General features: G+C 43.0%; 1 protein-coding gene across 1 annotated transcript; it reads right to left on the bottom strand.

Annotated features, from left to right (window-relative positions):
- Positions 1-1,549: 1,549 nt before the first annotated feature.
- Positions 1,550-7,426, bottom strand: LOC131573774 (MANSC domain-containing protein 1-like). The gene is made up of 3 exons (XM_058828006.1): positions 7,019-7,426; positions 6,014-6,154; positions 1,550-4,210 (listed from the first exon to the last, which is right to left on the bottom strand). The coding sequence occupies exons 1-3, from the start codon at positions 7,236-7,238 to the stop codon at positions 3,213-3,215; spliced, it is 1,359 nt and encodes a 452-aa protein (XP_058683989.1). The 5' UTR covers positions 7,239-7,426; the 3' UTR covers positions 1,550-3,212.
- Positions 7,427-12,587: the final 5,161 nt, after the last annotated feature.

The raw sequence follows: 12,587 nt of genomic DNA, 5'->3' as shown, positions 1-12,587 counted from the left end.
CACCCATCCCAAATAGATCTACAATTTAATTTTTTAAGATTGTTTGCAGTGGTTATAAAATTTGGGCTATTTGCTTTACTGTATAATACCACAAGACAGTTTATTTCATGACAGTCTATAGTTACACTGTGCAAATTTACTATTTATGTTTGCTCAGCACCATAAAGCAACAACATGGAAACAAGCAGCTACAGAATTTATGAAACTCTCCAGGTGACAGAAGTCAATCAGCTTTTGGCCTCCTGCCATAACAGAACTGGTTACAGAACAGAAAGAGCCACCCCAGTGTGAGGCTGGTCATCACAGTGTAGTGAATAATGATTCAGTTCCATGTGTGGCGCACAGTGAAGACCACAGAAGATGTCAATGGAAAAATAGAAGAGTGCACAGAAGTTTTAATGCTGGAAAGCATAACAAACTGGATGGATTTTTTTAGTTACTTTGTCTTGCTCCTTTTTGATTCATAATACAAAAACATTATCCAGGCAAATAAATAAGCTCCAAAAACGCATATAATAAAGCATCATAGTCAAAAGAATGATGATGGGAAATCTCTCCTTCTCTATTAACTGGAAATACCAATAATAATGCAACCTGATTCAATGCTATTAAAATAGAGAATATGCTTAGTTTTGTTGTTTTCTACATCATATGATAGAGTAAAAAGTTTTAAAAATATGTCTATATAATCCTCCACCCAGACCCTTCCAATAAACAAAAAACTTTCCTATAAAACCTTTTTGCAATAAAATAGCCATAGTCTGGGAAGTTAAAAAAAACCCCCTAATTAAAACTTTTAAAAAATCATCAAAAATCCTCGTAACTTGTCAATTCTATTTAATAAACTGCTGTTGCCCTCTAGTGTTGAAACACAGCTTGTAAAGGCCCCACCAGAAAGATCCAAACTGGTCAGCTACCAATTAATTCCCTGTTAGTTCTTAATCCAACATGACAAATGGATAGGAAAAATAATTTTTAAAAAGTGCTTCAGTTTTCTTTACTCCAGAATAAAAGAAGATCTTTCATGTAACAACTTTTAAAGTTGTTTGCTTTACTCAAATGTTGTGAAAAGCCACTGAGGTCAGCACCCTCACCAAATCAGTCATGGTGCTTGTGCACCTCTCAGCTTTACCTCTACTGTTCACCCTGCTGGGCATGCACTGCTGATTGGGCTGGAGGGCTGTTTCTAACGACATGGGCCACACTTAATAGAGAGTGGTTTGGGTTGGAAGGGATTTCAAGGATCAGCTCATTCCAACCCTTGGCCATGGGCAGAGACACATTCCAATAGCCCATGTTGCTCCAAGCCCTGGTCAACCTGGCCTTGGACACTTCCAGAGATGGGGCAGCCACAGCTTCCCTGGGCAACCTGTGCCAGGGCCTCACCACCCTCACAGGGAAGAATTTATTCTCAATATCTAATCTAAACCTTCTCTCTTTTAGTTTAAAGCTATTCCCCCTTGTCCCATCACTACATATACTTGTAAAATGCCCCTCTCCAGCTGAATACATGACCTATGCTCTGAACAATCCTGAGATACATCTGCTGGTTTCTCTTGAATATTTTGCTACTGTACTGTGACCATATCAATTAATACCAACCACCTTTCCCTCCAACAAATTATTTATTGCAGCAGAAATGCACAGTGAGCATTCAGGGGTTGTTCTCAGCACCTCTCCTGCTGTGATGTGTGGTGCTGTGATGGCACCAGAATACAGAAAGCATCTCATGAAGGTTGCAGATCTTATGACAGAAAATTATGGTCAACCTCAGATCTGCATCTGCATTTTTACAGCTAGGCCTAGTACTTATTCTGTGAACTCACTTCCCAAAAATGTTCCTCCTTGTTATGTTCCTTGACCAGAAATCTCTGAAAATAGCTATTAAAGAGAAAAGAAAATGAGATTAAACAAAACACAGTCAACAAACAAGCTGATAAATTTGAGGTACATTTCTTCTGTAATTTTATTTACTTTTAATGTAGCAGACCAGCTGGGTTTATATATATAAAGCAATTTGCAGCCTCCATATAGTAAGAATTCAAGCTCTTGACACAAGGAACACTGACTTTTCTTTGATCTTTGAATAATGGAATTTTCAGAGAATTTTCTGCATTTAGTTATTTAGAGCTTTCAGAAAACTTGCCTTGAGGCCATTTTTTGCATCACGCCTGCTTCCCACCACACTAAGCTTGACAGATCTAAGAATCTCTTGGATGTGAGTCAAATTTCATATTTTGTAATAGAATTGTTCCCTTGCACTCATGAGGCACCCTTCCTTCTCTGCCGTGATGTTTGTTCTTGATTATGCCACCTGACATGAACACTTTGAAATCTAGCCTTTCATTCTAAAACCAGGTTTAGGCTGACTATATGTGAAGGGAAATTTAAATAACATGAACTGGAAGTTGTGTGGCAGTAGATGCTCTCACTTACTCTCCCTGTTGAAGAGTCAGGAAAACATAAAATCATAGAGTTGTTTAGGTTGGAAAAAAACTCAAATACCAAGATAACTGTTACTAAGCAGCTATGCTTATTACCAGTCACATGAAGGGGACACTAGAAGTGAACAGGGTGTGCTTTGAGAACACAGTTGCAGTATGTAGTTTTAAGGATAATTGGGATGTATGCAGATGTATGAAGAACTTTAAAGATATGTACATAGCCATCAACTATATTTAGATAAGGAAAATTAAATTATGCCATGTAATAGATTTTTTCCCGTTTGTACCTAAAACCATTTGGATGCAAAGCTTTATTACTAAGGATTCCTTTAAAGCTACAAATAGGGTAAATAGGATTGCCAGGCAATCACATAACACTCTGGCATTTGGTGTAAATAGTATGGAAAACATCCATGTGCTGCACAGGTACTCAATTTATTAGGTGTATTTCAATTTCACTAATCTTGTCACAGTACAGATTAAGCTCATGAAATGCTTTTTCTCCTTAAATCTAAGACCTTCTTAGCTTAACTTGGATTTAAGTGTTTACTCTCAGGATTTAGTAATAAATCAAAAATAACAGACATTATAGCTCAGCACAGACAGAGCATTCCTTCTCACCACCAAACCCATCTCCTGTCTCCTGCTTTCCTATTAGAACCCCAAAAAAGGAATCCATCCTCTTGTGAGATTTCAGTATCTACTGTTCCATTTCAGAGTTCTCTCAAAAGTGAGAGATGCTCCTCAAAATTTTATTCTCTCTCCCAGTCAGACATCAGCATACATTCCATTGATCAAGTAATCCAGCCTGGTATAATGCCTCTTCTGAAGAGATTCGTGTACTTTCTTCCCTGTGAGCACAATAACTAGCAACAAGAATATCACCCCAAAAAACAAAGCTGCTACAAGGCTGCTTTTTTCCCCCAGCTGAAAGACACCTTTCCCTCTCAGAACACCTTCTGACAAGGAGCTTTCTGAGTCAGATGGGCCATAACCCTGAAGGTCATTTTGGGAAGATGCAGGGGAATCACTGGACAGAACGAAACCTGGAAAAGAGAGGAGGGTTACATGGCTGGTATCACTGGAAGAGACAACCGTTGGCTCAGGTGCCATGGCTGGAATCCTTAGCCCTGTTGGGGCAGTAGCAGATCTGGAATTCATGGTCACCTGCTTGGTTGCAGAAGTAGAAGCAGAATTTACAGTTTTGGAAAGAAGAACATGAGTAACAGTGATGCTGGTGGCAGGGACACCAGGTTTAGCTGCAGTGGCTGCAGCAGGCAGAGAGGCAGCTGCAGTGGAGTGGGTTGTGTTTGGTTTAGCAGCACCAGGTTGCAGAGAGGCTGTGTGAGGCTCCAGCTGGGCCGTACTTGTTGGCAGTGGAGTAAGAGAAGCACTTGTGGTTTCAGGAGTGCCTGACTGAGCAGCGGTGGGGAATGAAGCAGTGGGGTTTCCAGCTGGAATAGAAGAAGGTGTGTTTCGTGGCAGAGTAATTAGTTTCTGCCTTGAGATGGGGTCTAAGCTCTCGGACTGTTTTTCTGCTTGAGATTCAGGAAAAACTGTATCAAGTTCCATGTTGTCCAAATGCTTGCCTATGTGGTTCAAGTGTTCAGATGCCTGATGAAACACAGATTTCTGCAAGCTGGCAGTGTGATTCCGATGGATCTCCTGACTGTGAGGAATGAAGGTTCCAGCATCAGAAGGCAAAGAATACTCATTTGAAGAAAAGTTCTCAGCTTTGATGGATTTATCCTCTGGGGCATGGATGTCTGGAAACAGAAATACTGGTATTTAATTATTAAATCTCATTTTGACTAATGTAGGCAAACTCTATTACAATACTGTATACAAATTATTTGTGTCTCTTAGGAACATTTATGTAAGGGGATTCTATGAGATAATGACTAATGAAACTTCCTTCTTTAAAATATGCACAGTGGCATTTAAATTCTATGTCATAAAAAGCTGTCAGCTTCAAGCCTAGTCACATAACAGTGTTCTGTACAGAAATACCATACAAATAATATGTATATTACAAATAATAATCCTAAAAACTACCTGATTTTACAGTATTTCTTCTACAGTATTTACCTGACTTACAGGTATTATAGAAAATATAGAAAATATTTTCAAGAGCATGAGCTCTTGAAAAGATGCTCTAATTGTCAATTTCTACTATATATGTAATTTTATAATCATATTTATAAAAATATAGAAATATATATAATATATTCATGATAACCATTCAGCTGCTGCACAGAACATTTAAAAGGGAACATGCTCCCAAGTAGTTCTGACTCTCACTCATCTCTTTTTAATATTGAAACAAAAAGGTTTGTTAACTGCACTGGAATTGAAATAAATAATTAAAGAAGTCTCTTTCCCCTTTAGCTTGGTTTTCAGTGTAACCACATAGAGATTCTCATATGAAAAAACGAAGCTTGAAACATTTGTTGCTACTGACACTGATCAGGTGCTACCTTTGAAAACTTACCAGGAACAGTAGACAAGCTAGCATAATCTTCCCACAATTCAATGCTCACAGAAGATCAAATCTCCAAAATGAAAGTGTTAAATGCAATCAAGTTGTTCACTCAGCATTGCATTACATGTCAAACAAAAGCACAAGCATGATTGCATTTCTTGTTTTCTTAATTGAAACCCCGATGTTCTTTTAGGGGAGAAAGAGCTGGAGGAAAGCATAATAATAGTAATCATTTTACAGAAATGCAGTTCATTTGTTGCACATTGCTTTTGTATGATTCCTGTGTGATTGTGCTTGCACAGAAATACTTGGTAACATTACATGAGTAATCTTTCTGTATATCATACTGTTGCTCCTTGCTTAGTTCCTCTTGGTAAAGTTCTCTTTTTCAGCAAAAGTTTTGTCTCTCAAGCAGCCATACAGAAACCACCTTGGCAGGACAGTCTAATTATCAGTTTCTTATCTGAGCTGTTCAAACAGGTCTAGTGCAAGTCAATGTCAATCAACAAGTAGGCCTTGCTGTTAAAAATACCACAGCACAGGCCAGAGAGCAAGAAATTCCTGAGCCATAAATCTCTGAGTTTAGAAAGTTTGCTTCTGCAGTTCAGGTTCTCTAACTGAAAGCTGGAAATAATGATTATTTATTATTTTTGACAATTATTCATCAGTGTAGCATGGGTCCTTTAAATACATAGCTGGCTATAAGGGCATGGTATTTCCATCAGTTTCTGTGATACTTTTCAGCATTATGTACAGGAAATATTCCTTCTTGACTATATCTATATGGAAGCAGCTTCTTTTTGTTTTAAGCAAGGACAAATTATGAGGATTTCTGAATCTAATGTGAAGGAATATTATAAGGGTTGGGACATTATTCCAAGCAGGAATCTGGGCCCACAAAAGAGCTTACCACACACCTGCCTATCCATCCTCCACAACAAAAAAGAACAATATTTTCAAACCATAATGCTTGGCTTAGAACACTTTGCTAAAAATATGACCCCCAAACAGTTCCTGATCACTACTGAAAGTTCATAGGTGGAAAAGTTACCTAGTGTAGGGAGTGATGGCTCTCACTGTGATTTACCTGTAGTTATCCTGTAGCTCACAAGACCTGTTGCCGGTTTCATTGGACAAGCCTCCGTGCTAGGACAGTAAAACAAGTAGCAGTTTGGATGTGTACTTGTTCTTGCAGCATAAAAAATAATCAAATTACACTTCTTGTCTCCTGCAAAACAAAGTAAATGCCTGTTTCAGCAATAAGAACTTTTATAGCAGTATGGTAATGAGATCTAGTTCGTTAACTTTTGCTCATATGAGTAAGAGGAAAACTACTAACACATAACATTCCTACAAGAAAAACAGCCAAGGACTGCAGAAGAATGGCCCAGGGCCAAAATATGAAAGGTCACACCTTCCTTTTCCTGTACAAATAAAGCTGGGGAAATTATGAGTCTAATCTCTCATCCTCCCCTCACCCATACCACACTGGCACCACTTTATTACAACAATTTCTCACTTACAAATCCTGATAAATCTGAAAACCTCCTTGATATACTCACAGGGAAGAAAATTATTTAGACATTTTTCCTTATTACATCTCAGGAATTGCTTGGCTAGTTGATGCTTTGGGGGTTCACCTTCACCACTGTCATTTCTACTTGCTGCTCTACCTCCTCCTGCTCCAAGAGCTTGATTCAAACCTGCTGTCTCAGAGGAGGGTGAGCATTCTCATTCATGGCTAAAATTAAATACAGTGCAAATTGTCAGCTACTTTTAGTGCATCTAGTAAATACAGTTTACGCACCTTCGGGGTTTAGGATTTGGGAGGTTTTAATACCTAAAACTAACGCTGTTTCTGTGATACAGCTATTTTCCTGAACCCTATGGGGTCCTGCGTTAAGATCTAATGTCTACTGGCAAAAGGAGGTAGCAGCCTTAAGGTGCTTAGTTCAAGGTGGAACTAAGCGTGGCCTGAATGAGAGGGTAAATTCCGTGCTGAATACGGAGAACACCAGCAGCTGACCACCCCGCGAGCCCAAACTCCAGAATTATTCTCCCAGGCAGTGGCGGAGAAGGAGGCCGAGGTTACCTGCGAGCCGGTGCCCCGAGCAGCAGGCGCGGACACACGCACCCGCGCTGGGGACGCGCAGCGGCTCCGCGCCCCGGACGCCGCGGGGCAGGGACAAGTCTATATCGATGATGGAATTCTCCATCTTCTCCGCGGAGCACTCCTGGCTCAGCGCCGGCCCGGCCATCACGCAGGTGATCATCAGGAGGCGAACCGGCCAGCGGCTGCCCCCGCGAGACATGGTGACCCGGGCCGGTCCCCACGGGGCTCCTCCGGCACGGCCGGGGCACGGCAGCGGCAGCCGGAGGAGCCGCGCCGAGGGGTCTCTGCTGCTCCTGGGGCGGGCACGCGTTCCTGGGGTGCCTTCGGGCTACCCCCGCCTGCAGCGCGGCGTCGAGAAGGCAGCGGCGGAGCCCGAGCGGCCGCGGGACGGCGGCTCAGGGGAACCGCAGCTGGCCCGGCACGTCCGGGAGGAGGGGCCGTAGGAGGCGGACCCGGGACGCCTGCTGCTCTCCTCCTCCTCCTGGGCTTCCTGGTTACCTGCCTACTTGCTCTCCTCCTGCTTGCACTCCTCTTCCAGGCTTCGTGCTTGCTAACTTACTTACCTACCTATCTGTCTATCTATCTATCTATCTATCTATCTATCTATCTATCTATCTATCTATCTATCTATCTATCTATCTATCTATCTATCTATCTATCTATCTATCTATCTATCTATCTATCTATCTATCTATCTATCTATCTATCTACCTGCCTACCCTCCTCCTCCTGCCTGCCCTCCTCCTCTCTTCCTTCCTTCTCACTGCCCGCCATTCTCCTGTCCCCTTCCTGCCTTTTCTCCTGCCTGCCCTCCTTCTCCTTTGCTGCCCCCTTCCTGCTCCCTTCCTCCTGCCTGCCCTTTTTCTGCCTTCCTCCCGCCCTCCTCCTTCTGCCAGCCCAGCGGGGCTGCGAGGGTATTCCCACTCCTCCAACCTCTCGCCGGCCCCAAGGGCTCTTCCTGAGCATCAGACACAAAAGGTAAAACTACCTAGTGAAGCTCTTGGTGGTCAGGCTGATATGGTTTTACCCACAGTCAGACTTTTCCTCCATCTGAGATCTGCTTTTGGAGGCTGTAATGAAAGCAAATAATAAGCATATCCAGGACTAAACACACATATTTCCAAGTGTGTGTTAAAGTCTCCTTGCTACCTGAGTAATCCTGTTCAAATCACAGGCAAGCAGAAGATGTTTGTGGAATGGGAGCTATACAGAAAAGCCTATCTACTGAGACCCCAATTGGTGTCTTGGCCATTTTTCCCTCAGCTGGCTCAGTGCAATTGCTTGATTAAGGAATGTTTTTGCTTGGCAATTTTTCATTTCCTCTTTTGAATTTTTTTTCCTTACTATTGTGGAGTAGTGTTTAGAAGTAAAAGTAGACCAAAGGAATGCAAAGAATAAAAGGATTATAAGATAGATTCCTTCTTTTTCAGGAAAGACCTTTTATTAAGTTCCCTGTAAATAAAATCCATTTTCTTTTGAGAGATGTGCATTACCTGAAGAGATCCCAAAGGGCAGGTTAGTTTATATATTGTAATGGTTAGATGCCAAGGCATGGGCAGCCGTCTTGCTGTTCATGCCCAGCCAGTCCCCTTTGTCAATCCTGCTGGGTTTGGCTTTTATTTGGACATGAGTGTTGGAAGAGACTGAGCCCACGATCTCATTTTGCATCACATGGCCATCTTGGGACAATTAATGATGTTTATTTGTGATTCTCACAGTCTTGGTAGGATGGTTTCTTCTAAAATTTTCAGCTGCACTTGTTTAAGAAAATGTTCCTTTCTAGCCCAGGTTCTCTCTTTTGGTAAACTGGTGACATTATTTTCACTGTTAAAAGAAAAGGTCCTAAGAGAATCTGAACGTTAAGGTGTTGCCTACTAACTGCATCACATAGTGAGTGAACAGGGGGAAATAATGCTAAAAGTAAGCAGAGATATTATCCTAAGATATTATATGTGTATTAGACAAAGTTGCAGCTGCCACCTGCCTTTGATAATGTAGAGGTGGTGGAAGAAGCCAAGCAGAAAGAAGCTGAAAAATAAGGCTAAAAGTCTGGCTGGAGTGGTCAGGACTGGACGGTGGGGAAACTGGTTTTTCACCTGAACTGTTGGGACAGTGAATGGGAGAATATGCACAGAGACTGCTGTGGTCAGACAGGCATAGACAACCATGGGAAAATGACCAGAAGCAAACTGTTCAGGCTGCTGAAATGTAGGGAAGCCAAGGTCCATCAAAAGCTATGCAGAAACCACATCCACTGGGCTTGTCCAGCAGCTGCTGTGTTCCCTTACCACTACAATGGGGAGAAAGGGAGGTTGAGAGAGGGAGAAGGTGGGATACCATTAGGTCTTAGCCATGGTGCTAGGTCACTAAAGGTGTTTTCTGTAGAGCATCTCTCTGCTTTGGAGCCAGTGCCCTACATGGTGAAATGCTCAGGCACAGATAAGATGAACCTCTATTGGAACCTGTTCTTATAGGTTACAAAAGTACATAATGCAGCATACAGCCTACAGCTAGCAGCAGGTTCTGTTGGATTGGTGTGGTGGGCCAGGCCAGGTCTGTTGATCTGACCTGGGGAGCCACGACTTTCCCGGAGAGAGTAGTTCTGCAAGAGACAGCCTTCGGGGACCTCTGGCAATCCCTGGCCACTGGGTAACCTCAGCAAGGGGCAGCCTGTGGCTGCAAGTAATTTCAGCTCAGTGATTCCAACTCTGCTTTCAAGGTTATCCTGGGCTGACTCAGAGATAGAGAGACAGGAGCATCATGTGATGATTCCACAGAGACAGCCTTTATTGTCCAGCAGCTCTGTGAAGGGTAGCCAGGGATGGCAGCTCCCTGCTGAACTGGGCAGAAGCTGGGGTTTTTATGAGGGAAGGCCAGGGTTGTACTGGGGGGAAAGCCAATGGGTTACAAAGGACCAGCATCATCACCGAGCATGGTGGGATAGCTCACCATGACAAGAGAGGATGGTCCCATCTAAGGGGTATCTCTCCAGGAGAGGGTTGGGATAAGCTTAACACAGCTCCCTCAGGGCACATTTGTCCAAGGGAAAGCCTTGGCAGGCTGACCTGTCTCCATAGATTTGGCTTGCCTTCCCATAGCCTGGATCTTAGTAACAGTGCTGAGGTACAGTTCTCACAAAATAAGAGCATCATTTTTGTGTGAGGTTAAATCTTAGTGGCAATTGGCAAAGACAGCCAAGAGATACGGTGCCAAATTCAGTGCAGAGCTTTGGATGAGGTTGGGCTTTGTGCATGAGCAGAGAACAGGCTTGTTCAGAAACCAGCATGGACAAGCGCTGTTCTTATTTATGGACAACTGCATGATGTCTTTGCTGATTTGACTGTCAAATGGCACATGTGTATGTAAGGGCTGCTGGTGATGGGTGTTGCCCACACTACTGTACTCTGTGCCCAGCACTTTGGGGTTTGGCAGGTTTTTAGTACCTTTAATTAAAAAAAAATCACAGAATTGTTAGGGTTGGAAGGGATCTCTGGAGATCCTCTAGTCCTGCCCCACTGCCAAGGCAGGTCATCCTGAGTAGGTGGCACAGCAATCCACATTCCAGGTAGGTTTGGAATTTCTCCGGAGGGGAAGACTCCACAATCTCCCTAGGCAGCTGTTACAGTGCTCTGCCATCCTCAATGGGAAGTTCTTCTTCATGTTGAAATAAAACTTCTTGTGTTTTAGTTTATGGCCATTACTTCTTGTCCTGTCACTGGGCACCACTGAAAAGAGTCTGGTTCCTCCTCTTGGCACCCCCTTTAAGATACTTATCTACATTAAAGAGATCCTCTCTCAGTTGTCTCTTCTCCAGATTAAACAGGCCCAGCCCCTGCAGTCTTTTTGTAGCAGGGCATCTCAGCCCACACAAGAGCTTATTCATTATTTGTCAACTGGTCAGACAACTCAAACAGGACAAGCTGTCTTGTAATGGGTCATTTTGGGGCCATGGGGTTAACACAGGTCTGGCATCTCCCAAATGCCAATAAATGTCTCACTGTCCAACTGAGATCTGGAAATATATGCTGGATTTCTGACTGATAGACACCTCAATTTACAACTATAAAAGCTACACCAAACTTCTACAAAGCAAAATCTTCTACACATTTCCCTGGAAATGTGTGGAGTTTCTCCCCTGAGCAAGGACACTGCTTTGCAGTTACTCTCCTGGAGGCTGAGTGAAGGCATCTGTGGATGTTATTGACCCTTCAGTGGGAAGTTACATTTGATTCCATTTCTTTTGCTACTGTTAATAGTAGAGGTACCTTGATATCGTGAACTGTTTAATGTTATGCTGTAATCTACCTCTAGTTGTTTTTAGTTTTACACTGTGTAATAAGTAATTTTGATTAAGATATTTTGTCTATTACTTGTCTAAGAAGTAATTAATTTTTATAAATATTATAATGATATGACTAATGATCTGCCATCACTAGAACTTGCAGGCCAGAGTGAGTCCTTACATTTAAACTGTTGCCAAAATCTGAGCTAAAGCAGAGTTTATCTGGAGCTCTATCCCACCCCTCCCATGGCACTCTTCTTGTAAGAAAAATGCTCCAGACCCACATCATCCTTGTGGCCTCCACTAGACCCTCTCCTCACCAAAAACTGGGAAATGAGCTCTCTCTCCCAGTTTGTTAGGTTAGAAAGCTGACATTTACTTTATTCAGCACAGAGGTACATGGGTATTGCCTCACCAAACATGTTAATCTGTTATCAAAACTTTTGACTATTTATAAATTTTAATAAAAACAAATTAATTAGTATTCATTGGTTACCAGTTATGTAGTTCTCATATTAATTAATATTCTATATCTTCTATAGGTTAATGATTTGCTTGCTTTTTTCATGTTAATTAGTTCACAGTTCACATGCTCAGTTTGTTTCTCCCTTTCAGTCAAGGAGTTTCTTGGGTTGGTGGCCTGTGGATCAGTGGTTGGAGATGCCCCTCACCAGAATTACATTTTCCCAATTGGAGCTGATTTCAGCACAATTACTGAGCATCCCTGGCCAGGCCAGGGAGGGAATTGTCCTGCTCTGCTCTAGGCTGGGACAGAATATTGACACCTCGAATATCGTGTGAAGTTTTGGGTGTCACAATGTAAAAAAGACATTAAACTATTAAAAGAATGCTCAATGGAGGGCATGAAGATGCTGAAGGGCCTTGAGGGGAAGCCGTGTGAGGAGCAGCTGGGGACACTTGGTCTGTTCAGCTGGAGACATGTCTGGGGGGAGACATGGCAGTCACAGCTTCTCCTGAGGGGAAGAGGAGCACTGAGGCACTGAGCTCTGCTCTCTGGGACCAGGGACAGGCCCCGAGGGAACGGCTGGAGCTGTGTCAGGGGAGGGTCAGACTGGACATCAGGGAAAGGTTCTTCCCCCAGAGGGTGTCGGGCACTGAACAGGCTCCCAGGAGTGGTCATGGCCCCGAGGCTGCCAGAGCTCCAGGAGCTTTTGGACAGCGCTCTCAGGGATGCACAGGGTGGGATTGTTGGTGTGCAGGGCCAGGAGTTGGACTGGATGATCCCTGTAGGTCCCTCCCGACTCA

This window comes from Poecile atricapillus, chromosome Z (assembly GCF_030490865.1).
Source record: "Poecile atricapillus isolate bPoeAtr1 chromosome Z, bPoeAtr1.hap1, whole genome shotgun sequence".
Classification (NCBI taxonomy): Eukaryota; Metazoa; Chordata; class Aves; order Passeriformes; family Paridae; genus Poecile; species Poecile atricapillus.
Note: the sequence above shows the minus strand (reverse complement) of the source record. Positions and strands in the feature narration are given on the sequence as shown.